The 27,285-nt window shown below is 40.6% G+C and overlaps 1 protein-coding gene across 1 annotated transcript in view; it reads left to right on the top strand.

Annotated features, from left to right (window-relative positions):
* GLT1D1 (glycosyltransferase 1 domain containing 1) overlaps window positions 1-27,048 on the top strand; it is a 95,330-nt gene extending 68,282 nt beyond the window's left edge. The window contains exons 9-12 of the mRNA XM_065417981.1: window positions 2,663-2,706; window positions 6,774-6,894; window positions 16,092-16,190; window positions 26,902-27,048. Of these exons, the coding sequence (XP_065274053.1) occupies window positions 2,663-2,706; window positions 6,774-6,894; window positions 16,092-16,190; window positions 26,902-27,048 (411 nt within the window). The remainder of the gene's footprint in view (window positions 1-2,662; window positions 2,707-6,773; window positions 6,895-16,091; window positions 16,191-26,901) is intronic.
* The last annotated feature ends 237 nt before the right edge of the window (window positions 27,049-27,285 follow it).

The following is a 27,285-nucleotide window of genomic DNA, read 5'->3' as shown; positions in this document are numbered from 1 at the left end:
TGCAGCCCCCCGGAGTGCTGCTTTACTGCGTTATATTCGATTTGTGTTATATCAGGTCACATTATATCGGGGTAGAGGTGTATTAATTGTTAGCTATGTCATGGAAGAAGAATCTAGAATCACAGGATTCAGTTTGTGGTTGATGAAGTTGTTGTAAATTTCTTGTAGATACTCATTACAGACAGACAGAGCTCCTTTAAAGACAACATTTGTATTTCGAGTTCTTTCCAGAGCTTGGCCTTAAAGCTACTGACCATTAAAACCTAGTTGTACAAGCCTGCTCAGTAATTGATCATATTTGAATATGAGGTCACCCACAGCGGTGAAGCTAAGGAAGTCTTCTTTCACTGTCACTCACATTCCCTACACTCTGAGCAAAACACTGTTCTTATTGAACTTGCAGGCATAGCACTTAGGGCAACATGTTGACAGACTGCAAATGTACTATGAGCTCTGCTTTCTACAAAGTTTAGACCAGGGATAGTGAATTTTTTTTGTCAAGGTATAGTCAGGTTCAGACTCCAGAGAAAATAATATAAAAATAACAATAATGATGATAATAATGGGGTCCATTCAAAAGCATGTGGCGGTCGGGATTTGGCCCATGGTCCGCCTACTGACTACCCCTGGTTTAGACAATAGCAGTAGTCTTATCATCATCAAAACATTCTGGACCATTTCTTTAGTTTAAGTTCATTTTTAAAGGCAAGTGTTTAATACAGTGTGTTTGCAGACAGTCCCTCTGGATTTTCATCATGCTAGTCCCTGCGCTGAAGCAAAGACATCTTCATCGTTGTGAAATGTTTGATCTATGGCTGTTTCCACAGTGTCGAACATGTCATAGAGATGATTCTTGCCTGTCAGCAAACTAGTATCTCCCTAATAGCCTAACTCAGCCTGTTAGATGTGGTTTCTTACACTCTCTGCATCCACAGAATTTTCATTTTGCCTCATCTGCACTTATAGAAACTGTTCATACAACACAAGCTCAGTGATAACTCATGAGATGTGAAATCCTCAACGGCTTTGGGGTGGGGTTTTTTTGCAAGGGAGAGTTGTTTAATAAAATGCACTGGGTGACAACTCTTACCTGGTGCATCGTTAGGGAACACAAGATAAAATGTTACAAGAAGAACTCTTTTGGCTGTATGAGGAATCGGACCATGGAGATCTTTTGCACTGGAAGTAACTTTCTGAGACCAATAATTTGAATGCTGTGGATACGAGGTTTCTAGGCATCCTGCACAACTGATTGTCTCAGAAAGCACTAACATTTTTGTGTGTGTTTCCAACATCATTTCAGTCATGTTGCTCGCATGCAACTTAAACTTAGCTCTATGGGGATTGGGGTTGGATGTCTGTGCACACACAAGTATTAGAGTGCTGCTTATATTTTAATCACTACCAATAGAATTACTTTTCCAGAACAAAAAGTGTTTTCTAAAATACTTTGGGTATGTGTTTCATACTCTGTTCTACGCAGCAAAGTACAGTATTTATCTGATAAGCTCATCTGTAGAGTGTCCTTCATAATAATTATGCATTATGTGCTCATTCTAGAAAGAGAGCTAATACATTAACATGGGGGCAAAAATTAAACCCTACTGTCCCCACGCCGCTTTAAAATGCTGTGTTTTGCACAGTCTCAAAATCAACTTAATCAACTCATGTTTAACCAAAAAACAAAAACAAAACAACAACTACCCAACTTCTGTTCTTCTTGTTCATCTGGTTATGATTTCCAAATGCCTATGTATAGGGTTTTTTTCAACCTAATAAATGAAAACAACAGATTTTGTTAGTCTTTGTAAATAAGCCTGCTTAATTTCCCACCTTTACAGAAGTGTTTTAATAAATCTAGAACATTCTTCCCATTATAGTTACACATTTTAGATTTTTACATTCGTTTTCAAACAGATTCTTCTACTAATGCTTTAAATGTGTTTGATAGTGCAGGGCTCAGTTGTGAGCAAGGGGTGGTGGGGGTCCAAGAAGTCACTTTACTTTCCCTCATAGGTAATTCAAATGGTCAGATCCTGAACAAAGGGCTACTGCTGGGCCACTACCCGCCTCCAAATTTCAGTTCCCGTTCAGCGGGGCAGCTTATAGATGCCCTGTTCCCTACTAAGGCTAGATTACAAGGTGGCAAACCATCCCATAGTTATTAATATTTTGTATTGCAGTAGCTCTAGAGGAGCATCCTGAAATCAAGGCCCCATAGTCTCAGGCGATGTACAAACACATAAGAGTAAGTCCCTGCACCAAAGAGCTTCCAGTCTATATAGGCAAGAGGAACAAAGGGTGGGAGAAAGGAAATATCATCATCCCCATTTTACAGTTGAGGAATTGAGGACCAGAGCAATTAAGTGGCTTGCTCAAGGTTACAAAGAGATCTATGCCCAAGCTGAAAATAGAACCCAGATCTCCTGAGTCCCAGCCCAGTGCCTGAATCATAAGACCGTCCTTCTTCTCAAGAACTAAATATGCATCTACCAAATATGGTTTTCTATAGCATGATTTTAAAATCTGACTTCCATCTTAAACTTATAGCACATTTTTGTCAATACTGAACCGTGGAAATTTGTATTTTCCTTTTAGATGTTTAGTTTGTATGTTTTATTGCTAAATAGAGACATGTAATGGTGTATGTGTTTCTTTATAGGTTGATACACAGTTTACAAGTGAAGTCAATGACAAAGTTAATAGGTAAGCAGGTATGCTCCTTATCAGTTTAAAAAGAAGCAGGGAGTAATTCTAGCCTTTATTGTCTATATCTGTGTGTGCGGGCAAATCCTTGTACCTTATGTGCACAGTTGTCTGCATGTCTAACAAACTAGTTCTGGTAGTTTGTGTATAAGGCTCACATATAAAATATTGCACGTTTGACTTTTCCAACAGTTAAGTAGAACTCTGTATGTTGTTCTGTGTTAACTCGTATCTGATTTAGAAGTAGATTTCTTCCATTTATAATTCATGTGGATAGTCTCATTCCACTCTTCCCCCTTGTTTCTGCAAGATCTTACATGCTGTTGTGGGTGGACAAGATAACCTGTGTTAGCTCTTTTCTGTCTCTAGTTTAAGTGTTTTCTGATTGAAGCGTATAAATTTTAGAAAACAGAGATTTCTTCTGCAGTACATAAGAATCGCCTGGCTGGAACAGAACAAGAGAGCAGTTTCCTCACTCTGGTAGCCAATGCCAGATGGACAGTTAAGAATCAGCACAGTGTATGTTCTCTGTAATATTCTGTTGCAAGGGAAAATTTCTTCCTGGTCCTTATTGAGTGGATAACTCAAAGGGTCTCTTCTGGGCTTTTCACTGATGTTATTTTAAGTTTCAACGCTATTCTCCACGGTCATGCAGTTTATATAGTCATTTACAGCTGCGCAAACTGAGTGTAAAATGCTACAACATTAGAATGGTGGCATTTGGCAGTATGATCTGGCAGAGAGGGTGCTGGACTGGGATCCAAAAAAAATGAGGGTTCGAGTCGTAGCTCTGTTATTGACCTGCTGCATGAGCTTCTGCATGTCACTTCCCCTGCCGCCCCCCCCCATCCCCCTTCCGTCCTGTAAGCTGTTAAGGCCCCAGTCTCAGCTGAGGTCTCTAGGCACTACTGTGATACAAATAACACTGGTCTACAATTTTTGAGAAGTCGTCTGCTTCAGAGATAAAATGTGCTATTTATTATGTATTTTGATGTGCTGAATTCAAATATGACAATTAAAACAACTGATTGGCTACTGTTTCTAAGATATTTAAGTTTTTACATTTTATGTCTATGTATATTGTGTAGATAGTAGAGTTTTAATCATAAATTGTAAACCTAGGTCTTTTCATGTGTTTATGGTTGCTTTACATGATAATATTTCACCTGTCCTGTTTATGTAACACTTTAAAAATCAGCAAAAGGGTTATATAAATAAAATTTATTATGAAACAAAAGGCAAAAAACTATTATGTACATAGTTTAGTCCTATTCAGTGTCTACTTGGCGCTTCTTGGCTTGTCTCTTGTATTCATTAAATGGAGCATCTCTTGTCACTGTCCAGCAATAGTCTGCAAGCATTGATGGGCTCCATTTGCCCTGATAGCGTTTCTCCATTGTTGCAATGTCCTGGTGAAATCGCTCGCCGTGCTCGTCGCTCACTGCTCTGCAGTTCGGTGGAAAAAAATCTAGATGAGAGTGCAAAAAATGTATCTTTAGTGAGATGTTGCAACCAAGGCTTTTGTATGCCTTGAGGAGGTTTTCCACCAACAACCTGTAGTTGTCTGCCTTGTTGTTTCCGAGAAAATTTATTGCCACTAACTGGAAGGCTTTCCATGCCGTCTTTTCCTTGCCACGCAGTGCATGGTCAAATGCATCATCTCGAAGAAGTTCACGAATCTGAGGACCAACAAAGACACCTTCCTTTATCTTAGCTTCACTTAACCTTGGAAATTTTCCACGGAGGTACTTGAAAGCTGCTTGTGTTTTGTCAATGGCCTTGACAAAGTTCTTCATGTGTAAGAACTTCATTCTCCAGCTTGATGTGTAAGGGTGGTAACAAAATCTTCCTTGATTCAACAAGTGGTGGATGCTGAACACTTTTCCTCCCAGGCTCCAATGACTGTCGGAGTGGCCAATCTTTCTTGATGTAGTGGGAATCTCTTGCACGACTATCCCATTTGCAGAGAAAACAGCAGTACTTTGTGTATCCAGTCTGCAGACCAAGCAAGAGAGCAACAACCTTCAAATCGCCACAAAGTTGCCACTGATGTTGGTCATAGTTTATGCACCTCCAAAGTTGTTTCATGTTGTCATAGGTTTCCTTCATATGGACTGCATGACCAACTGGAATTGATGGCAAAACATTGCCATTATGCAGTAAAACAGCTTTAAGACTCGTCTTCGATGAATCAATGAACAGTCTCCACTCATCTGGATCGTGAACGATGTTGAGGGCTGCCATCACACCATGGATGTTGTTGCAGGCTACAAGATCACCTTCCATGAAGAAGAATGGGACAAGATCCTTTTGACGGTCACGGAACCTGGAAACCCTAACATCACCTGCCAGGAGATTCCACTGCTGTAGTCTGGAGCCCAACAGCTCTGCCTTACTCTTGGGTAGTTCCAAATCCCTGACAAGGTCATTCAGTTCACCTTGTGTTATGAGGTGTGGTTCAGAGGAGGAGGATGGGAGAAAATGTGGGTCCTGTGACATTGATGGTTCAGGACCAGAAGTTTCATCCTCTTCCTCTTCCTCGTCTGACTCAAGTGAGAATGATTCTGGTGCATCAGGAACCGGCAGTCCTTCTCCGTGGGGTACTGGGCGTATAGCTGATGGAATGTTTGGATAATGCACAGTCCACTTTTTCTTCTTTGACACACCTTTCCCAACTGGAGGCACCATGCAGAAGTAACAATTGCTGGTATGATCTGTTGGCTCTCTCCAAATCATTGGCACTGCAAAAGGCATAGATTTCCTTTTCCTGTTCAACCACTGGCGAAGATTTGTTGCACAAGTGTTGCAGCATATGTGTGGGGCCCACCTCTTGTCCTGATCTCCAATTTTGCAGCCAAAATAAAGGTGATAGGCTTTCTTAACCATAGTGGTTATACTGTGCTTTTGTGATGCAAAAGTCACTTCACCACAAACATAGCAGAAGTTATCTGCACTGTTCACACAAGTACGAGGCAGCTCTGCTCACTTTGGCTAAACAGAAATGTGTCCCTTTGCAAAATCAAACACTGACAAATAAGAGAGCACGACACTGTATGATTTCTAGAGCTGATATAGGGCAATTTGTTCAGCAGAGTGATGTAAGCTTCGTTATGATTGCATCATCCATGACTTCTAGGAATAACATGATGCAATTCATATCATGTATGACGCAATACCAGCTTCAGATTGCATCATTCCTTGTTTTGCCTAAAAAGCAAGTACTGTCCAAACCCAGTCATAGATTTATTCATAGAGCCAGTCAAAGATGTATTTTAGTCATTTCTGGTTTAAATTGAGATCCCTTCCCTTTATAACTCACTTATCCTCCGCCATTCTCAAGTCAAGGGTTGTATATACTGACCCAATAGCATATCTTGAAAACTAGAGCCAATCAACAATTTTAAGCATCATTTTCGTTCTCAGTGACCCAGAATTAGTAAAGTTTGACTACATTTATTTCAGAAGCATTTTGGCTGTAGAGCAGTGTAATAGCTAATCAGAATATTCAGTACAGGTGGAGAGCACTGCACAAATGCTAGTAATAATAATACATTGTGCATACGGAATCTTTTATCGAAGGATCTAGTAATATTAATTACGACTATTATACCTCTCTTGTTGTTCCCAGGGGCAAGTCATTGGGGATGTCGGCAGTGCAATCAAACGTGTGATTGCAGTTTGGATAGGTCTACCCCTGCTAGCTTTAATCTAGTTAGCACAGCTAAAATTAGCAATGAAGATGCAGCAGCAAGGGCTTCAGTGTGGTTGGTACAAGCCCACCCAGTCCCCCTGCATATGTACTCGTGATGCTAACCTATGTGGTGCCAGTTTGCTGTAAGTGGTACTCAGGCTAATTAGATTAAAGCTAGTGTGGGTATGCCTACATGAGCTGCAATCATCTCCAATTGCACTGCAGACGTACTGATACTTAGTGCAATCAGAACCATGATTCCTGACTGCCAGGGTTGTTTTAACCACTAGGCTATACCCAGCTACCCGAAATTCAAGGGAAAAGTCCATAGTGCATGCAGTAGGAATTGTCCTAATTATGCACACTTTACTTCTAGGACACCTGGGGTACATTTGTTACAGGAGATACCTCAAGATGATCTTCACGCTGCTGTGAAAAGATGCTTTGCAGTGGTGAACAGCTCTATTTCAGAGGGGATGTCTGCTGCAATCCTGGAGGTAATTACATCCAAGTGTTGAATGTGTGCAGCATGTGAATCTGAAATTGCTTTGTATCTCTTGAAATTTATGTCAGCATTCCTATCCAGATTTCAAAGCCAAAGCCAGCGAAGGCAAAACCAAAATGTTTTCTTCACAAGAATAGATTTTTTAAAAAATAAAAAATGTATTTAAATATTACACTTTATTGTTTAAAGACAGGCTGTAATTTCATCAGGCTTGTTAAATTAATATTACAGAAACTTAGGTAGGATGATCTGGATTTCTTGTGGTTGTCACATATTCCTGGTTTAATATCCATCTCCTTATAAAAATACTAGAAAATGCTTTATTATTACATCATGTTACAGAAGTGAGTCTGAGGCTGGATTACTGAAGTGATTAATAAATTAATGACAAGCTCATTTGATTAATTTACCATATTGGTGGCAAAAAAAAAATCTCAGGTTTATTTCATACCAGTCAAAGTGGGGTCCTGCTTGCTCTCACATGTCTCCTACGAAAAATCATAATTTACTCAGGCTCTGTCTATACTTATGGCAGCATGTAGAAGACAGGCACTACATGTGTAGCTACATGCCACAGCGAAAGGCAAGCTGCATCCATACTTGTCACTGCTTTGCTGCCGGAGCCTTTCACTGCATCGGAAAAGGCTCTGGCAGTGGGAAAGCAGCAAGACAGTACACGGTTAAAAGTGTAGACATGGGAGATGCTGCTTGGGCATGTAGAGAGCTGTGTATGGTATATACCCTGGGGCTTCAGGTATGTAGGGCACTCTGCTCTACTCACCTATACCACGCCTCACCATCTGCAATGCTATTTATACCCATGCTAGCTGGGAGTGCGGAGTCTATACTCTGCATGCTGCCATTTTGGGGAGGAGCCATCTTTTTGTTCTGTGTTTGTATAGTGCTTAGCACAATGGGGGTCCTGGTCCATGACTGGAATGCTTAGGTGCTACCACATTATTTTTACTACTAGTAATAATAATAATAGTGACACTCCTATTGCTGTTCCTAACGAATGATGGCAGTTTTCACTTCTAATATGTTTTTCATCTGTACGTATCAAAGTTCTTCATAAATATTAACTAATTATGCTTCATAAGACCTCTGCAAGGTAGATGAATGTTAGATAGGGAGTATGTCACTCATCACTGAACTGCAGCCACCTCTAGGGTGGATGGCAGACACTGTTTGACCGCACACAGCAACATTATGTTCTTATTGCGCAACCTATTAAGACCAGAAGCAGTACTGCATTTGGGCGAGGGCTAAAGAAGGCTATGACACTTCCAAAGTTTTCATTGCTGCATTTTTTTTTTTAATGTTCACCAATTGTTGAGAATTGCTGGAGCATACCAACAGCATCTTATCTTTAATTCGAGATCTAAGAAGAATCAAGGAATACCAACCACATCCAACTGAAATTATATAGGGAAGTTAAGTAGGTAGAATATTATCATCTGAATCTGAATTTGCCAGGGTGTCAGAGTTAACATGTAAAGTGCTTTGAGATCTTTAATTTCTGAAGTGGTTCGGAACTCGGTTTTAGATCTCCTCCAGAAAACAGCAGCACAGTAATCCCGAGCATCATGCCAGGGCAGTGGTTCAGTACTGACTCAAGGGAATGAGTGCGACCTGTCAAGTCACCACCACCACCACCTCCTGCAGCACTTGCATGTTCCCTTAAAGGGCTCTCATCCAAGAAATGACCAACACTTAACCTGATTTACCTGGTCAGGGAGGGGGAGAACAGAACCAACACGGGGATATAAGATCTTCATGGGTCTCCCACAGAACAAGGTGATTCTGCTGGGGGTAGGAATAGCTTTTCCAGGGGGGTGGGGACCGACAGGATCATTTGTAATAATCTCCACAAGGATTTTCTGACTAAGATTCCCAGTCCCCTCCCTCAGGTTTTAATGTGGGAGGGAACAATCTGGCCTAGCAGGCAGGTTAGTATTTTGACAAATGTTTGTTGAGTGAAAAATGTAAGTCAGTGTGAATTTACTCGAAAGAAACTCTTGACCTCAGTTCAGGGATTATTGATTTCAGCTCTGCTTTGTTGAAGCCACGGTTCTGACAAGGTTTAGTTCTGATGCCTGAAAGACTAAATCAGTTATCAGCAGGATTCTGATGAAGGTTTGTGTGTGAGAAATAGAATATCACTACTCTGTATGCAGCTTTTCATAATTGCACTACGAAAGAGTCAAGCAACACTTCAAGGGGAAAGCTGCCTTAGTCTAAATTTCTGTTACATAGCTTCAGTGAGTAAGTTTCAAGATGTAGGGCTGCCACAAAACCCCTGTTCTCCTTGAAAACCAACATATAAATAGAACAGTAAATGGCTTCCCATTTATTACCCTGTCAGTACACTAAACCACACAAAGCTACAGCCAAAGGAGCACTCCTTGCACCAGTGCATGTTGCCTTTACCACACATCTCACTCAGTCACTCACAATGTTCATTTCTTTCTTTCTGGGTGTCTGCCTCCCATTGAAAAATTGTATTTGGGATACAATCCCAAATGATGCTTTCATCTACATTTCTCCGTGTTGAATTTAATTTTATTTCCTACTCATACAGTAGATCCTTTGGTATTATTTTTCTACCCTCATTTGGTGTGGGTAGCTACTAGACATGGCCCAGTTTAGTGATGTTTGTAGTTTAATCCACTTAAAGCTATTTTCAGAGACTTGCTACACTGAAAACGGAGGGCTAGTCGTCTATTTTTGTAGTTGCTAAATACACTCAAATAACCTGTGAAGTAATTGAAGTGAAAAATGAAACTCCCCTTCTCTAGGTGCAAGAATTGACCCGTAGTAGTTTGCGTGTCATTTTGCTTGTACATGATGCTATTTAAAGAGGTATCATTCCACCCATTTTCCATCATTGTATTGATGGGGTAATTTCAAAACTTGTAGTCAATTTTGGCTTGTGTTCATGCGTAATCATGCATTAAAAAATGCATCTACTTCCAAATCTTCCAAACTGAGCTTGTTCTGACTCTGGATTGTTTTATGTTGGCCTCTTCTTCTTACGTATGTTGATGCAGAATATGTTTATTTTGCTTCCTATTCTGGAGATAAAATAAGGCAGCATCTGTTACTATTTCTGCCTCCACCGAATTTCTTTATATATATATTTTACCAAAGTTTTCTTTGTGTTGTTAAGAAAATGCTACCTGATAATTTACAGTTGGGATAAATAGGATCTAATAGTGGAGGCTTGAAAATGGCCCTGGCTACTGAGTCCAATTCACTTGACTGTGAATACTGTATAACATGTTCTCATAACAAGACGTGTTGTCTAATGGCCTGAGAATGTCACTGGTGTCAGGAACTCCTGAGTAATAATCTCTGCTCTGACAATGGCTCCCTCTTGGGCTTTGGACAAGTGACTTACCGCCTGAGAAGTGCTGAGAACTCACAATTCACATTTGTTTTTGATCTCCAGCTCTCCCCAGAGAAGGTGCTCAGCATTTCTGAAAGTCAGGCCATTAACCTCTCTTTACTGTCTCCACAGTCCTGCTATTAAAGTCAGCCCCAGTTACCATTCGGGAGTAATGGAAAGAACACAAATTATTTACCTTTACCTATCTCTGTGAGTGATATCTGTTGGTAAATGTTGACTTATTATGGTAGCACTCTACTTACTCAAACCTTATGAGGGGCTATGTTAGAATGAACAACTGTAAAGAGTTATGAAGATGTCACAGCTAAGTATTATTCAAAAATCAATAGTTCCTTCAGGGCTTGTACTTTCTCAGAGAGCAGGGGACATGAAGCCACAAGGACACTCCATTTCCTTCCACCACTCACAAACTGATTTAGTTGGGGTTGGTCCTGCTTTGAGCAGGGGGTTGGACTAGATGACCTCCTGAGGTCTCTTCCAACCTAATCTTCTATGATTCTATGAAACCAGCACTGGGTCACCTGCTGAATGAAGACAGATGGCTTTTATCCTGCCTTAGTGCAGGGGACAGGACTAGAAGACCTCTCGAGGTCCCTTCCAGTCCAGTCCCGTGATTGTATGATTCTATGGGCACATCCATTTTTGAAGTGTGCTAACATAACCTGAGCTGACCATGGAGGCCATGTGACAACAGTGATACAAAGAGCTAGTCCCCTTCAAAAGTCTGAGCATGCTGGCTCACGCTCACATCAAATAAGTTACCGAGCTAGAGTCCCAAACTGTATAGGAAAGATGATCAATGGACCATGCACTGGATTGGGATTCAAGAGATCTGGGTCCAATTTTTGGCTCAGTCACAGATTTCAAGTGTGACCTTATGAAAGTCACTTAATCTCATTCTTCATCTATAAAATGGGAATAATAGCTCACATAGGAGTTGGGAGAATAAAATCCACTAATGATTATGATGTGCCCAGATATTACAATAATGAAGGCCATATAAATACCTGTATGGGTGGTAACTTTTATTTGTTAGCTCATTTTAAAGACAGTAGGAAGCTCAGTCCAGTTTAGAATTGATGACAGTCTTCCTCAATGACCTCAATGAGAGCAGAATCAGGCCCTTAGTTTTCCATTAAGAAACTGCACGAGGCTAGCACTTTTTAGTGACATTGACCCTTGAACCACCTAGTGCCTGTTATAAGTTTAGAATGATTTTGGTTTTGTATTAATTCCCTTTGGACAATTACAGAATAGGATTTGATGGTTCAATGGAACCACCTCCCTTAAAAACATCTCTCTTGAAAGAAGTCTCAGTTTAATTAGGCAAACCGGCTACCTAACATGGCCAATAGGAAGAGCCATCTGTCAAGGTCTTGTTTTATTAACAAGACAGATCAAACTAAAAATGTTTCGATCAGAGATGGAACAAACGTGCTGGGGTTTAGAAACCAAATTCCTGTCTACTGGGAAATTTAAAATTTAGCGAGGTCATGTATCCTGCAAATGCTTATGCACATGCTTAACTTTATTCATGAGTCATCAGTTGTCCCTACAAACTATAAAATTATGTCTGGTTCAAATCTAGCTCTGGTTTGAAGTGACCAGAAATCATTACCATCTTATTGTTTGATCTAGTCATCTAAGAACTGTTTTTAGCATCCAGATCACACACAAAAAAGTCACAATTGCCACCTTTTCTTCTGAACAGTCACTGAAGAAGGGACGAGCAATGTGTGGGCTTAGAAAATAGACTTTGACCTGTTATAGATCAGAAATAAAACATTGTCGGGAGGGTGCAGGGAATTGATTACTATCACTGTCCATATAGTAACTCGCTGTGTAATGGTTGAACAAAAGATTTTGACTCTAACAACCTTTCACCACAGCACCTTTCCTCCACTCTAAAATTTACGTAAACTGTTGTAAAAATCATGAGATCTTGCTGGAATTAAAAAACCCCAAAGCAACGAACCAACTAAAGAAAACAACATGGAAATGGAGGAATCAATGGGTGTCCACCCTCTAATACACAATACACTGTATTGTGGTGCAAAATCCAATCTTAGCCATCATGTGAAGCCCAGACCTGGTGTTTTGGAACTCACAGAAAGCCAAGGAAGAAAAAATTAAGCTGCAGGACAGGAGATAAAAAGTGAGGGGATACCAAAATGACACAAACAGAAAGGGCTATAAGGCAGAAAATGAAGGACACTCCAAAAAAGACCATACAATGAATAAAAACTGCAATTCCCTCCTCCAAACTTAGCACTGCTAGTTAGAAATGCTTACTGTGTACCATGCCTAAAAAAGTAACTTTACACCCTGTATCCTTCTCAAATTACTCTTAAACACATTTGCAGTCAGGATAAGGTAACAAAACAGAGGGCCACCAGAATAAACTCTTACATTAACTTGTTATTGGCAGGTCCCAGGTCAGTAAATTATATATATATTTTCAGCAATACAAATGATTCTTTTTACTGCTTAAAAATAGAGTAAGCATCTAAATTAAATTCAAGGCTACTTGATGCAGTAATTATTTGTAGCACCATCCATTTGTGTAAGACTGGCTGGTGCGAAGCCAACTCTTGTCTTATCCAGTTGGCCATCTGTTCTGTCTTTCAGTGGTTGTAATTCATCAATACGTATGTGATTCCAGGCCTCAGAGTTTTTCTGATATTACGTTTATCGTCCTCAATCTCCAGCTAGCAAGAACATCAAGCTCTTTCTCCACTGGGTTCAGAAATGAAATAAAAACTAAAGTCCAAATCCTCAAAAATTTGTAGTTGCCTATATCCCTTTGATTTCAATAGGAGTTAGATGCCTAAATACCTTTGAGGATCTGGGCCTTTGTGGCCACTTTTAATGAGCTGCAGTCTGTGTGGCGTTCAGAGAAAAAAAATGAATAAATGTGCTATGACAAAGTGCATAATAATGTGGGAACACACTCGCCCAGACCGAGGTGCAGCAATATTGTAATAAATGTACCAGGCCGCAACACTAAACTCAACCTAAGGCAGAATTACTATGGAGCACTAGTAAATTGAGTTGTTCATCATTATTCATGTATCAAGTGGCATGTGATGTCCTTTTGTTCAGTATGTCTAATTTACTTGAGTGGCTAGCAGACAGTTACAACAGCCCATTCTGGAGCACCGAGAGAAATTCTGAAAAAAAGGATAATTTCTTTGTATAAGGCTCTTTTTCACTTGGATAGAGCATCCAGGATAGCCTTGTTAATATGAAAAATTCTACACGAAGTAGCCAGTTTTGAAGTACCACAGCATTTTTTTTAAAGTGAAGGAGAAATATAAAATTCAGAGAGCCAAGTACTGTGTTGTGCATATCTCCCCACTGAAATCCATGGGGCATAAGTCAGTGTAGAACTGGACCCTAAGAGTTATATATATTTTTAAAATATGTCCATTGTCAGCTAGTCATATTGCTCTTGTGGTGGTGCTTTCATAGATTTGAGAGATGACTTTTCCTGTCACTAAGCTAGTTCAGACAGGGAACCCACCCATTCATTCTAGAGCTCACCATATTTCACTGTGAGCCTGTCTGTTTAAGTTGATAGTGCTCTTGATACTTGTTCTGTTCTAACCAGGTGGGAAAGCAATGTTCCCTAAGGCCTTGTAATCCTCAGGGGGATAGGAAGCTTTTCGGGAATTGCCATCATGCTAGCTTTCCCTCCCCCGTCTTCCAAAATGTTAATTGCTGAGATGGTTGTCTGAAAGAAGCAGCAACCTGTAGTCCCTTACTTCTGAATCCTGGCCTTGAGGGCCACAGCATAAAAAAAACAGAGGCATTAGACAACCTAGGTCTGTATCAGTGTCTTGAGCCCATCTCTAGTGGTTACCTTGCTCACATATCTGGAGACAGTTGTCATATCCCCCACCATAAATACATATGTGCTTAGGACAAGATTTACAAAGGTATTTAGGCACCTAATGCTGTAGACTTTAAAAGGCACTTAAGTGGGCTAGGTGCCTGACTCCCATTGACTTTCACTTTTGAAAATCGCCCTAGACACCTGTTTACATCTCTAGGTGCCTAAATCCCTACATAAATCTGGTCCTTACTCATTTATCCAAGCTAGTTAGACCATTTAATTTCTTCTCATCAATCTGTTGCTCTGAATTACCTCCAGTTGGCTCACTATTTTCTGGTATAAAGGCTAGAATGGGTATGTCATTACGGATTATTAATATTATTTTTTGAGCTATCTGCTGAAAAGCATGTTAGCATCAAGAGGAGGACGGGATTTGTATGTCTAGGGCAAATTTCTCTACAGTGGTACAGTGTAAACTATGTTTACCTTGGAGATTTTAAACTGTGAATGCATGTTGCTAGGCTACTGCATTCCTTTACCCTTAACTCGCACTTGGCTTTGTACGCTAGTGGTTGGGGTATCAAGTCTTGTCCAGATTCAAAAACAAAAGAAGTGTTCTTCTTCCTCATTTCTTCCCCCCCTTAGCTTTTTTTCCCCCCATGCTACTCATGCTGAAGGAAAATTGCTCCCCATCAGAGACTGTAATGACAGTAATTAGAAATGTGTTCTTTCCAAAGTGACAGTGAATCAGTATGAAATGGATTGAACATTTTGGAGAGTGAATTTCTTTCTGTTTGACACTGTGATAATTGTACAAGACGAACCGTTATACAGTCAGGGTTTGCGAATTTCAAGATTTCCAAATCCAGGAATGGTAATTAAAATTTCACATTGGGACTTGACAAATGCATGAGTAGGCGGTGGGCAGGGACTTTCCTGGGGCTTACACACTGGTTTCTGTACTTTCGTTCCAAAGTTTCTAGCCCTTCTCTTTATAATGGAGACGATTTACTGGAAGTGAACTGATGCAGTGCTTTATCTATGCTCCTGAATCTACAGACAGCCTGAAATGATATGAGAACCATCTTGAGGCTTCATGCGCCCCCACGTATGCGTATATAGAAGGGAGTCTGCAGCCACATAAGGGGAGGGCATTTCTGCTTCTGCAACATGCTACCTGACTTCTCAAAAGCCTGGCCTTGGGGACTCTGTGGGTGTTGAAGGAATGGGCCAGATTCTTCCCCACAAAAACTCCTGGATTGCAGTAACTATTTTAGTGGCCAAAAGAGTTATTTTGAGAAAATCTGCAATTCCTCCCTCATACACAGGCCTGCTTAGTGAGATCTCTACTACTGCATTAATGGAAAAAATGACTCTGTCTAATAGAAACGCTTAGAACAAATCTGAGGATGTCTGGTCACACATGAAACTATTGCATACTTTTGCAGTTTAGTACATATTAGCCCCCCGATAGTCATAGGTTATGTTCTCACTTATTTATCCATGCAGTCACTTTAATAATTGATGCCCTGCATGATCTCTACAGGTTCAGGATTTGGTTTGTGTTTTGTTTCTTTCCAGGTTTTGCAAACAATGAACAGTGAATTTATTTTATTTATAGGCTACTTATATTGTGTGCATGGAAGTTTATTTTTTTCATTATGAGTTTATATTTTATATAAAAACAATAAAAATAAAGTTAGAAAGAACTCCTGGAGGAATCTGATAAAATTACTGTTAGAGGCTGTATTAGCTTGTGCCAACTGCCCTCCTCCATGCTTGGAACCCTCTTTTGGGTTTTACTTTTTTTTTTTTTTACTTGGGGGTGGGAAGGAGCAGTTTTTGCGGCAGGTTTCTTACTATGACTATTATTATTTCTCACCACAAACTCCTCTTAAAATGAACCCACACTAACAAAATCATCTTTTTTATCCACATTCTTTAGGCAATGGATTTAGATGTTCCAGTGCTGGCGAGGAATATTCCTGGGAACACAGCAATAATACAACACAAAGATACAGGACTATTATTTACAGATCCCCAGGTAACAAGAACAACAAAAAATCAAATCAAAACCAGAGCATAATAAAGCAACCCTTTCCAAAAATTATTTTTCTTTTCCATGAACTGCTTGTGTCTTGGTGCTCTGCTCATGGTGACTTTCAGCGGTTATACTCTCATTCTCTTAAAATGAGAGTATATTCTCTCATTCTCTCAAAACCTACACAAGCCTACCCTGCTTTTAATGAAGTGCTCTTGCTATCTCATGCTCTCTTTGAGGTTCACCGAATGCTGGGGGGTGGGAGGGGGTCAGCCTTACTGAATGCTTCTTTCTAGCTTTAAGAATCTGCCAGTTGCTTGAATGCAGTTCATTTGAGCTCTTAGCTGCTTTAATTTAGTTTTGGGGGTTTCTTAGGCAAACCGTAGAATAGATGTTGTGCAGATGTCATATTTCCCTTCAAGCACTCGCTGAAACGTGAACATATATTGTAGAAACAGTAGATCACAAAATCAAAACGGGCTGTGAGCCCAAAGTGTAGGATAATATGGTCATTGCTGGGATTACAGATAACGTTAATATAAAGAATTAGTAGGTCATGAATAACAGTAGGGCAGAAAATAGTTAACAGGTACATAGGAAATAAAGACTAAGTTTTGCACTCGGTGGGTGTGAGAGAGAACTCTGTATATATTTAAGTCCTAGAGACTCTTTGATTTGGGTAGGTTTTTATCCAATGTGGTTTGCCATTCTGCCATTGTCTTTGTGCATAAGGGACTCTGCCACAAATTCTTTCCAGTCTTGAGTAAATCACTTAATTTTTCTGCCTCACTTTCCCCATCATTAAAACAGAGAAGGTAATACCATAGGAAGATGGCAAAAGTTAATTAGTGCTTTGACAATTAAAACGGCTACACTCAAGCTTAATTATATCTAAAGACGTTTTCAAATTTTATTATGAAGGCTCTGTGAATTCAAAAACCAAATAGGCTGCTTATTCACCATGCAGTCATTAGTTTTGATAATGAAGAGGGAAGACTCAATGATTAGAAATAGACTCCAATATTTTTAATTCATAATCTAAGACAGATCCAGATAATGTTTTGATTAGAAGGACAAACTTATTCTGCAGGACATTTGTTTAATGTGGTATCCCTAAATAGTCACCCAGGGTCCGATACAAGTCCCCCTGGAGTTGGACTGGGCCGATATTCTTTAAACTGCAAAATCTCTTCTCATCATGAGTGCGACAGAGAGGTTGTACTGTAGTTTCCATTTGTTTGGCATGTCAGTGTATTGGATTATTGCTCTATTACTATGTATTCCTAAGGCACCCAATACCCTAGTACCCAAGGAATGAAAATCTATTAGAGTTTTAATATACAGTTTTCAAAGTGTCTATGTTCCTACTCTATGTGAAGAGCATTGTTTTTTCAGGTCAGACAATATCTCAGTTAAGCTAATTAGATGGTTTGGGGTTTTCGGAGGGGGGTATAAATCAATCTGTTTATTACATAAACCATAGTTTACTAATACCAATCAACAGCTAAACATGGTAGTTTTTTATCCAACCCCAAATAAAATAAAACTTCCTCAAACAGACTATTTGCAAAGTGGAAATACATTACATTTACCAGCTTTGCTGTATGTGTGTGATTAATGCGTGCTATTAAGTATAGTCTCGGGAAGGTGGATTCTTTTTATTTTCATTAGTTTTTTAACTGAAAAAATTATTTCAAGTAACATTTGTCTCTCTGGAGAATTGACTCATTGTTCCCTATGGTTTTCACAACCGAATCTTTGTTAATTGCGGCAGTTTGTTTTCCTTTGGGTTTTTTTAATTACTCTCTGGGTGGCAGAGGCAGAGCTGTCATAAACTGTTCTAAGCTAGACCTATTTATGTAATTAAACCCTGATTCTGCTACTATGTCCACATGGAGGCCCATTGACTTCAGTGGGGTTGCACACAGGCCCGGGGGTCCATCTGCCTGGATGTAGTTGCAGGATTGGGGCCTAATATTGAAACTCATACTGGTGGCCTTCCTGATATTAATAAATAGCAGGAACACACACAATGCCTCCCACAAGCCTTCAGTTAGGCCCTGATCATGAAACAGGTTATGCACACACATGAGTCTTTGCAGGAGCAGGGCCTGTGACCCAAAGTGTCCAAGGTCAAATTAACAAAGACGAATGGTACAACAACATAGATTCATAGGACTGGAAGGGACCTCGAGAGGTCATCTAGTCCAGTCCCCTGCACTCATGGCAGGACTAAGTATTATCTAGACCATCCCTGACAGGTGTTTGTCTCACCTGCTCTTTAAAAATCCCCAATGATGGAGATTCCACAACCTCCCTACGCAATTTATTCCAGTGCTTAACCACCCTGACAGGAAGTTTTTCCTAATGTCCAACCTAAACCTCCCTTGCTGCAATTTAAGCCCATTGCTTCTTGTCCTATCCTCAGAGGTCAAGAACAATTTTTCTCCCTTTTCCTGTAACAACCTTTTATGTACTTGAAAACTGTTATCACGTCCCCTCTCAGTCTTCTCTTTTCCAGACTAAACAAACCCAATTTTTAAAATCCTCCCTCATAGGTCATGTTTTCTAGACCTCTAATCATTTTTGTTGCTCTTCTCTGGACTCTCTCTAATGTGTCCACATCTTTCCTGAAATGTGGCACCCAGAACTGGACACAATACTCCAGTTGAGGCCTAATCAGTGTGGAGTAGAGTGGAAGAATTACTTTTCGTATCTTGCTTACACAACTCCTGCTAATACAGCCCAGAATTATGTTTGCTTTTTTTGCAACAGTGTTACACTGTTGACTCATAATTAGCTTGTGGTCCACTTTGACCCTGTAGAGGGGCGGACTCACCACCGCGGCGCCTCCTGCTGGTCGTCTCAGGAATTAGCTCTTCCAGCATCCTGGAGTGCCCACTGCAGGCCGGTGATCCGCCTGTCCTCTGGCCCCCGTGTCCCTCCCGGACCCCGGTGCCCTTGTATCTGGGGTGCTGCCCCCTGGCAGTACACCCCTCAGTACTAGGGTCTCCCCTCCCTGGGGAACCCCCACCCACTATCCCTACCTCGCCTCAGAATAAGGCCCCTGCCAGTCACCAACTAGCCCCCACTCCCTGGGGCAGACTGCAGTATAGGCCACTCATCCCAGGCAAGGTTGGGTTTGGACCTGCTGCCTTAGCCTAACCATGGGCTGCCTTCTGCAACCGCCAGTACCCTTGGCCCAATGCTAGGCCGCAGCCTGGGGCTTTCCAGGCTGGAGCTCCCCAGCCTTTCCCCAGCCCTGCTCCACCCAGGTACCCTGTCTCCGCTCCCTGCAGCCAGGCCCTTCTCCCTCTGAAGGCAGAGAGAGACTGTTTGGCCTCTGGCTCCCACCCTTTTTATACAGGCCAGCTGTGGCCGCTTCCCCAATCAGCCCAGCTTTTAGAGCTGCAGCCCTCTGCAGGGCTGCTTTCAAGCCCTGCCAGGCAGGAGCGGGGTAACCACCCCGCTACAGACCCCCAGATCCCTTTCTGCAGTACTCCTTCCTAGGCTAGTCATTTTCCATTTTGTATGTGTGCAACTGATTGTTCCTTCCTAAGTGGAGTACTTTGCATTTGTCCTTATTGAATTTCATCCTGTTTACTTCAGACCATTTCTCCATACTTAAGCACTGACCCCTTCACCTAAAACTGTAAAGTTGTAACAAAGCACTTCACCTTAAACATGTGTTTAAACTGAATTCAGTGAGGCTGTTTTATGCTTAAATGTTTTACTCGATCAGAAGTACAGAAAGACTGTAAATATGACGTCGTTATTTCTAGAGTTCTGTACTTCTCAATTTCTCTATCCCATTTCAGTCTGGTCTTCTGCTGCTCTCCCCCAAAATACTGTCTCTAAGATCAGTAACCCCTTTTTTTCTGATATTCTTGTTCTACATCTCTGAGTGTCTTCTAAGTAAAGGTGTTAACTTGCATTACCATATGAACTAGCATTTTCCTAGGTAGTATTTGCATTGGGATAATTAATGTTTGTGCAGGTGCCCTATCTTGGAAAGTGAAGTAATCTCTGTCCTTTCTCTGTACACTAGCAATTGTATCATATTTAATAATGCTCCTTTAAAACGTCTTTGGTGTTAAATATTGTATAAAGTACCAAGGTTTACAAATGTGTCAGAATAAGGTTTGTTTGCATGGTAATAGTCCGATTTCACCAGGGGATTGCTGGATAACTTTCACCTGAAGTGTCTGACAGAATGCCAATCAGTTTCACTAAATCTTAAAGATAAAGTGACAATTACAGGATAATCCCATATTTCTTGACACCACCAATCTGTATCAAATACAGTTTTTCAAACCTCCATATATAATATATCATGAAATCAAGAGAGGGATAATAGATCAAAGAGTTCAGATAAATTAGAAGATTTCTAATTTCAACCTGTTATTAAAACCTGTTTGTATTGTTGGAAATGGCAGTAATACATTTTGTAGCACTTTGCATAGTCTCCTCTTAGAGGACCTGGTATGCCAGTAGAGGCAGGACAACTTACATGCTGGAAAGCAATATGTTTTTTCACCCTCTTCTGATTACTTCATGTGCTCTTAAGTATTTGATAAAATATTTCCCACAGTAACCTCAGTTAGTTTGCTTCTAAATTAGCTGTCAGAACCAACTGTTTAGAGCTATTCCTTTGGAATTCCTTTAAGAACAAAGGTTTACATGTAGTTGCATCCCTGTCAGATTCTGATTCAGATCGTTCAGGAAGCAGAAGACGCCACTTGCTATTTGTTAAGTACATTATCTGAATTGTCCAGATTTTAGTCAGCCAAGAAAGATTTATTCCCAGTGCAGGTTAACTCCGACCCTCAGTCATGTTCCTACTGGTGTTTGCATTGTGAAGCAGTATCCTAGATCATTCTTTCCCTGTCCACAGTTTAGCTGATGGGTAGCCAGTATAATTGGGTCTAGTTTTGATTCTTATTTCTTTACCATTAATATTTTTTTCCTTTCCACAGTAAACATTATGGTGCAATCTGGGTGGCCTTATTGAAGTGCTTGGAGGTTCAGTATACTTGTGAGGGTGTTTTCATTGTCGTTTCTCACGAGTGTCCTTCCCCCATACACAACTACTACACAGCCCTACTCCTTCATCAATCAGCTTTCAGATAAGCCTCTTGTTCATGCTTCTTTTCCTCTTCCTCAGGAGGTGTCCTCCTTTGCAATCCCCAGAATTGACTTTCCAGCCTGTTTGACGGATATACTGGATTTATTCTTTTATTGCTCCATTGCCTCGGAGACGCGGCAGACGTAGCAGATTTGTGTATTTAAACCTAGCTTTACTCTGTTAAAAACATTTCAGTTTTATTTCCTTCCCCCCAAAATAGTAACTCTAAAAAGGAGCAAGCTAGAGAACGTAGGGGCTGGGTTATTGTACCTGGTATGTGAAACAGTCTTGTGGTTATTTTATGTCTTCTTTTGTCGGGAAACTAAATGAAATGGGTTTGAGTTGATTTACGAAACAATAATAATTTTAAGCACAAACTTCCCTTTTTAGTGGAAAAAAGTGACCTCTTCTGGCTTACAAAGAAATTAGACAACTTTTCTTGCCTAATTATACTCATTATACTTAATCCTTGGTAGGTATTCTGAGGCCTCATGACCATGGACATAGACAACAAAGGAAATATAACAAAGGAAATATCCAGCTGGCCGCAGCAGTTAACATAAAAGTGAAAAGTCACAAAACATGTTGACCTTGATGCTTGAGTTATTATGCACCCTTCTTTCAAAGCCATGTTTTATTCCTGCCGTTACTCAAATTTGCAAGTTTATGGAATATGTGACACTGAGTTAATGGGACCCGAAAGGAAAACGGATAACTAAGAAATAAAGGAGTAGCGGGCTATGTTTAGGCCATAAATAATCATGTGCAAATGGAGGACATGCATCATTATTCAGCAGCCTAAGCTTTAGGGTTATGGAATGCCCAGCATCTGTGAAGGCTCACAAAAGGGGGAGGGGGTATATAAACCTCTCCAGCCCCAGGCAAAATAGCGGTTCTAGCTGTAAGGGAGCAGGAGGAATCAGCAACACTAACCTGTGTAAGGGAGGCAGAGAAGAAGTGGAGGCGCCTCTGAACCAATTAGTGGAGCTACAGACAGGGGCACACCCCTGGCATGTTGCCCTCCTGTGGCAGTGTGGGTGCATGCCATTCCTATTGTAAGGCGCTATGGCTACATGGCCAGCATTTAGCCCGAGGACTTTAGTTTTGTTGTCAGGACAGTATTGAACAGAGCAGCTTGCTGTTTTAGGCAATGCCAGCAATGATTGTTCAGGTGGTTGGGAAATACCAATCTGTTGCCCTGCAGCTGCTGTGCTCGGCCGTTACTAGCAGGTGCGTTGCTATTCTTAATTGTTCATTTAGTTTTATATCTGGAATTTGTCTTCCCTGGGTTTACACTGAGCTAAGTTCCATGTTCCTTTCCTCTCCTGCCACTGAAATTGAAATGGTTTAATTGCAGATTTAGAGTGTGTGTGTGTGTGTGTGTGTGTGTGTGTGTGTGTGTGTGTGTGTGTGTGTGTGTGTGTGTGTGTGTAAACACACTTCTTAATTTCCTAGTGTCTGTGCTGTGAAATGGCACCAGCCTAGGTAATTCAGAGGACATGCATTTTATTAGCTTGGTGCCTGCTGTATTTTCAGGGTTCATCTGCTAAAGACATCTGGGTCTGTAGGGCTGTTTGCATTTTCTTTAAAGCTAATTGGCAGTCTGCCTGAGGGAGAAACATATTAGTGACATTACTTTTGAAGATAACTGGGCCTACAGGGATATCTACTGTCCAGAAATAGGGCATGCGTCACATTACTTATAAATCTAAGCATCCTAGTGCTTGCCCCAACTTTTCTGCCCTGTAACTAACAACTCAGCCTTCACCCTTTATACCACATATCAATTGTGAGGTAGGTAAATGTTGTTATACCCACATTTATATGGGTGATCGGAGGCAGAAAGAAATTAAGGCCTCCATTTTCAGAAGCGGCATCTAATTCTGGGTTGCCTCCATTTTTGGATGCTCAGATTCAGCAACCTGGGGCCTGATTTTCAGAGGTGCCAAACAACTGCAGCTCCAGCTGACATCAGTTGGAGTTGTGGGGACCACCTGAATATCAGGCCCTTGCAGTCTTAAGCTCAGCATCCAAAAATGGAGGGACCCTACATTTGATGCCCCTTCAAGAATGCAGATCTTTACTGTGGCTTCAGATCACATCTTGAGTGACTTGCCTGAGGTTACACTCTGAATCAGTAGAACAGCTACAGCTAAAGTCCCCTGGCTTTATCCATTTGCCATCTCTCCCTTTCCTCTTTGGACTCATGTTTAATATTATGCTGAAATGATCACCAGCGAAAGGGATTTTAACTGTGTAGCAGTATCTCATTGCTTCTATCACTTACATGTTTCCAAGTTTTCATCCTCTGTATCCACATATTTTTAAAGAATATTAATAGAACTACTCGTCAAGCAATGGTACATTGCGGCTTCTGATATGTATAATTTACATAAATTATTTTTAAACAAAATAAAATCCTCCACAGGAGCATAAAATTAAAGTTGGAATGCGATGGAGTGAAAATGATTATTTATTGTTATGATAGCGTAAGAGATTGGATTTAAATAGGTGATGGCATTTAAAGGCTTTCCCCATTTATCCTTCTCCTGTGTGTTCTTGGCAGTAGGGAAAAGAGCACAGAGATGGGACATGGAAGAAGGAAATGAAAGGAGTATCAAGATTGGACTCATTGGGGGAACAGAAGAAATAACTGGGAATGCAGTAGGAGACAAGTCTTGAAAGCGTGTCCAGGTTGTGCTGTGCCTTGAAGGGGAGAATGTGAAGTTAGAACTCTATGTGGTATTTTAAGAGTTGCCAGTAGATGAATGCAAGGCGGGGGGGGGGGGGGGAGGAGGGGAAAGAGGGGGTGATCTAACATGATCAGATCACTGAGCAAGGAAAATAACCTTTGCAGTCATGTTTTGGATGGATTGGTACAGGCAGTGTACATATCTAGAGGGCTAGAATGTAGTAAGTTGCAGTAGTCAAGATGGGAGAGGCTATGGCATGGACAAGCATTTTGGCCACATGGGCAAGAAAGAAGATCAGATTTTTTGTGTGTGTTGTGAAGGGGGAAAAAAGGCAGCAGGGTTTGGATATGGTGGGAGATGAAAAAGAAAGAGTCAGAGATGGTTGCAATCCTGGACAACAGTGGAGGATGCTGGTGCTGTCAATTGCCAGAGAATGGGGAAAGCGGAGAGGGTTTAGAAGAGAATATATTAAATGTCTCTGATGTTATCATTATAGCACCAAACTTGTTAATCTGCACTGCTGGCTGGAAGCTCCTTTGGGAAGCACGTCTCTGAATTTTGAAAGCATTTTGCAGGAATACTTTTATTCCTTTCAGAGACTTCACAACTACAGATATTACTAAAGATGAACACACCAGTAGGAATCTTTGAGTTCTTGAAGGGGCCCCATTGTGAATTAATCAGATACTTTTCCCACAAGTGGTCATTCTGTTTAATAATACTGACTGGAAGACAAATGGACCAGAAGAAATAATACGTACAGAGAATTCCTCAGATGAATCTTGGCATTTATGCAGTAGGGGAGCTCATCTTCTGTGCACTTCAAGTAGTGCAGTGCCCTCCTGTGTATCATTACAGGATGGGAGCCTTACTAATGCAGTCCACTCTGCTAGCCCAAGTAAGGAAGCTCTTTTGCTCGTTCTTGTGAACCTTAGAGGGGAGCCTGGTGCTGTAGAAAACTTTAAAAACCTCTTGCATAATGTTTCCTGTATGAACACCTACTAGCCTGACGTAGTAGGTAATATTATACATCCCACAGATGAAGCCTCATCCCCCAACCCAGGTTACATTTTCAGAGGTCTTTTTTTTTTTTTAATTAAAGCTGTTTGTGGGAATTTCTTCAGTTAATTTAGAATTACAGCTGCTGATGTGATTCATATAAACTTTATATTAACCACATAACTAAGGCACGGCCATTGAAAAAACTCTGGAAGGTTGGAAAAGACTGGTAATGATCAGCTAAGGTAACATATGTACATTTTCTGCTACCTTTGCAGGCCCGAATTCTGCACTATAGAAGCATAGCAATCTTCCCATGTGGATCGCCATGCAAGATTGAAGCTATACTTTAACTGGATGTATAATGTCAATATTGACATGTGAGAATTCACCTTACTTAGTCTAGTATCCACCATAACTCTGACTCCAAAACTTACTTGTAAACCCTTCCAACATATGCACCACTAATATATGTGCTTCTTTGACTGTATAAACTACATGTCATAGCGATACATATATTGAAAGCGTTGCATGTCTTGTCAATGAATATCAAAGGCTATTCTTGGAATATGTACTGTATGATTTCACATATCAGCATTGGTTCCCAGTGGTCATGCTGTAGTTACGTATTTTGCACATGGACCATATGAATTACATCAGCAATCTTAACTCTTTGATAACCAAGTTTTTTGTAGGTAAACTGTATAATTTAGTTTAAGTACAGTTGGTTAATGAATGAGTTGTTGACCAAATTTCAGTCTTATTTGTATTTTCAGCTCTCTGTCGGAGGGCCTCAGTGATCTTCTCCTTAATAGTTGACAGCTTATTGTCAGGAAAATGCCATCTGTGTCCAAATGCCCTTATGTTCCACTTGGAATCTATCACTGATTTTCATCATGATTTGTGTAGTAACTAATGATCTTCACTTTTTTATTGATCTAACAGCTGTTGACATTTCTAAGCTAGCGCACATTGCTGTAGTGGGTTTGAGCTACTTCTGTAATCCAGCTTCAATATTGAAAGTCGTCCCTTAATGGCAGAAAATCAGACGGGCAGTGCAGAAGTGGATTCGTTTACCTAGAGGCCTCCAACTGTGACATCAGCTCTCATGTTCACTAGTTTGGTATCTTCACTTCTTAAAAACAAAATTGGAATGGCAAAGCAACTGGCCAGGGAATAGTCTTGTTCTATCAAGTGCCATAGGGCTAAAGGGATTTCATATACTGCATTTTGCAGACCTTTTGCTACCGTGTACCAGCTGCTGCCTAGCTTTCAGGTCACGAGCCTCCAGCACCACACAGTGCAACAGTTCTTTATTAGCTTGGATCAATCTTGCATCCAGGTCCTGGCACAATACAGATAATTTGCTGCTGAGTGTGTGTTCTTTACTTCGTACAATAGACATCTTTGTGAAGTGTTTTTCTCAACCTCATTAAAAGCATGCAATTAGCTAAAGATGCCTCATTTGTAACCAGGCATATGCCTAGTTGAGCCTAGATCAAAACTGTCTGCTACCAGCTCTCCATCATCCAGGAAACCAGTTGAATTTGTAACTTCTTACCCAGCTACGGCACGCTTCATTGCCGTAAATGCCTGGTGTTCAAACACTTTTCTGTCTCATTAAATTGTCTATATTTTCATCAGATTTAGTGCTCTAGGGATTTGACCGTGGTTTTAAGTTCTCTAGTTGGTGGGCTGTTTAAAAGATTAAAAATTGTATTTGTTATTTATTGATCTGCATGTATATATAAAATGTGGTGCTTAGCTCTGAAGAATGGTTCTTGAACTGCTTGGTGTGTGTATTCACTCTAAGTTCAACAGCTTTACTGCAGTTCCAGGATTGTTTTGGGATCAGTAGAACCTCAAGTAACATTTATTGTGTTCTTTAACTTTTTAGGAGTTTGTCCAGCTCTCCAAAAGTCTGATGAATGACCCCACTTTGGAAAGAGAAATTGTGACAAAGGCAAAAGCGTATGTGAAGAAACACCATTCATGGGACGGTGAAAGAGAGGCCTATCAAAATCTTGTCCTGAGACTCCAGTGAATCATTGGGTATCAAATGTGGAAACTGATCTTATTCTGTATCACTTTAATGGTGGCACTGTAATCAGATTATTTTAAAGAAAAAAAATTCACATATTATGGACATATTGTTCCACTCGACTTTGCCCAATTTACAAACATACTGCATCAGACCGGTGGTCCATCCAATTCACCATCCTGTTTCCAGTGGTGGGTGGCACCAGTGAAATCAAGAAAATGTCGATTTCTTAATATTGTT

This window comes from Emys orbicularis, chromosome 16 (genome assembly GCF_028017835.1).
Source record: "Emys orbicularis isolate rEmyOrb1 chromosome 16, rEmyOrb1.hap1, whole genome shotgun sequence".
Lineage (NCBI taxonomy): Eukaryota > Metazoa > Chordata > Testudines > Emydidae > Emys > Emys orbicularis.
The sequence above is the reverse complement of the archived record's forward strand: the minus strand, read 5'-3'. Positions and strand labels throughout refer to the sequence as shown.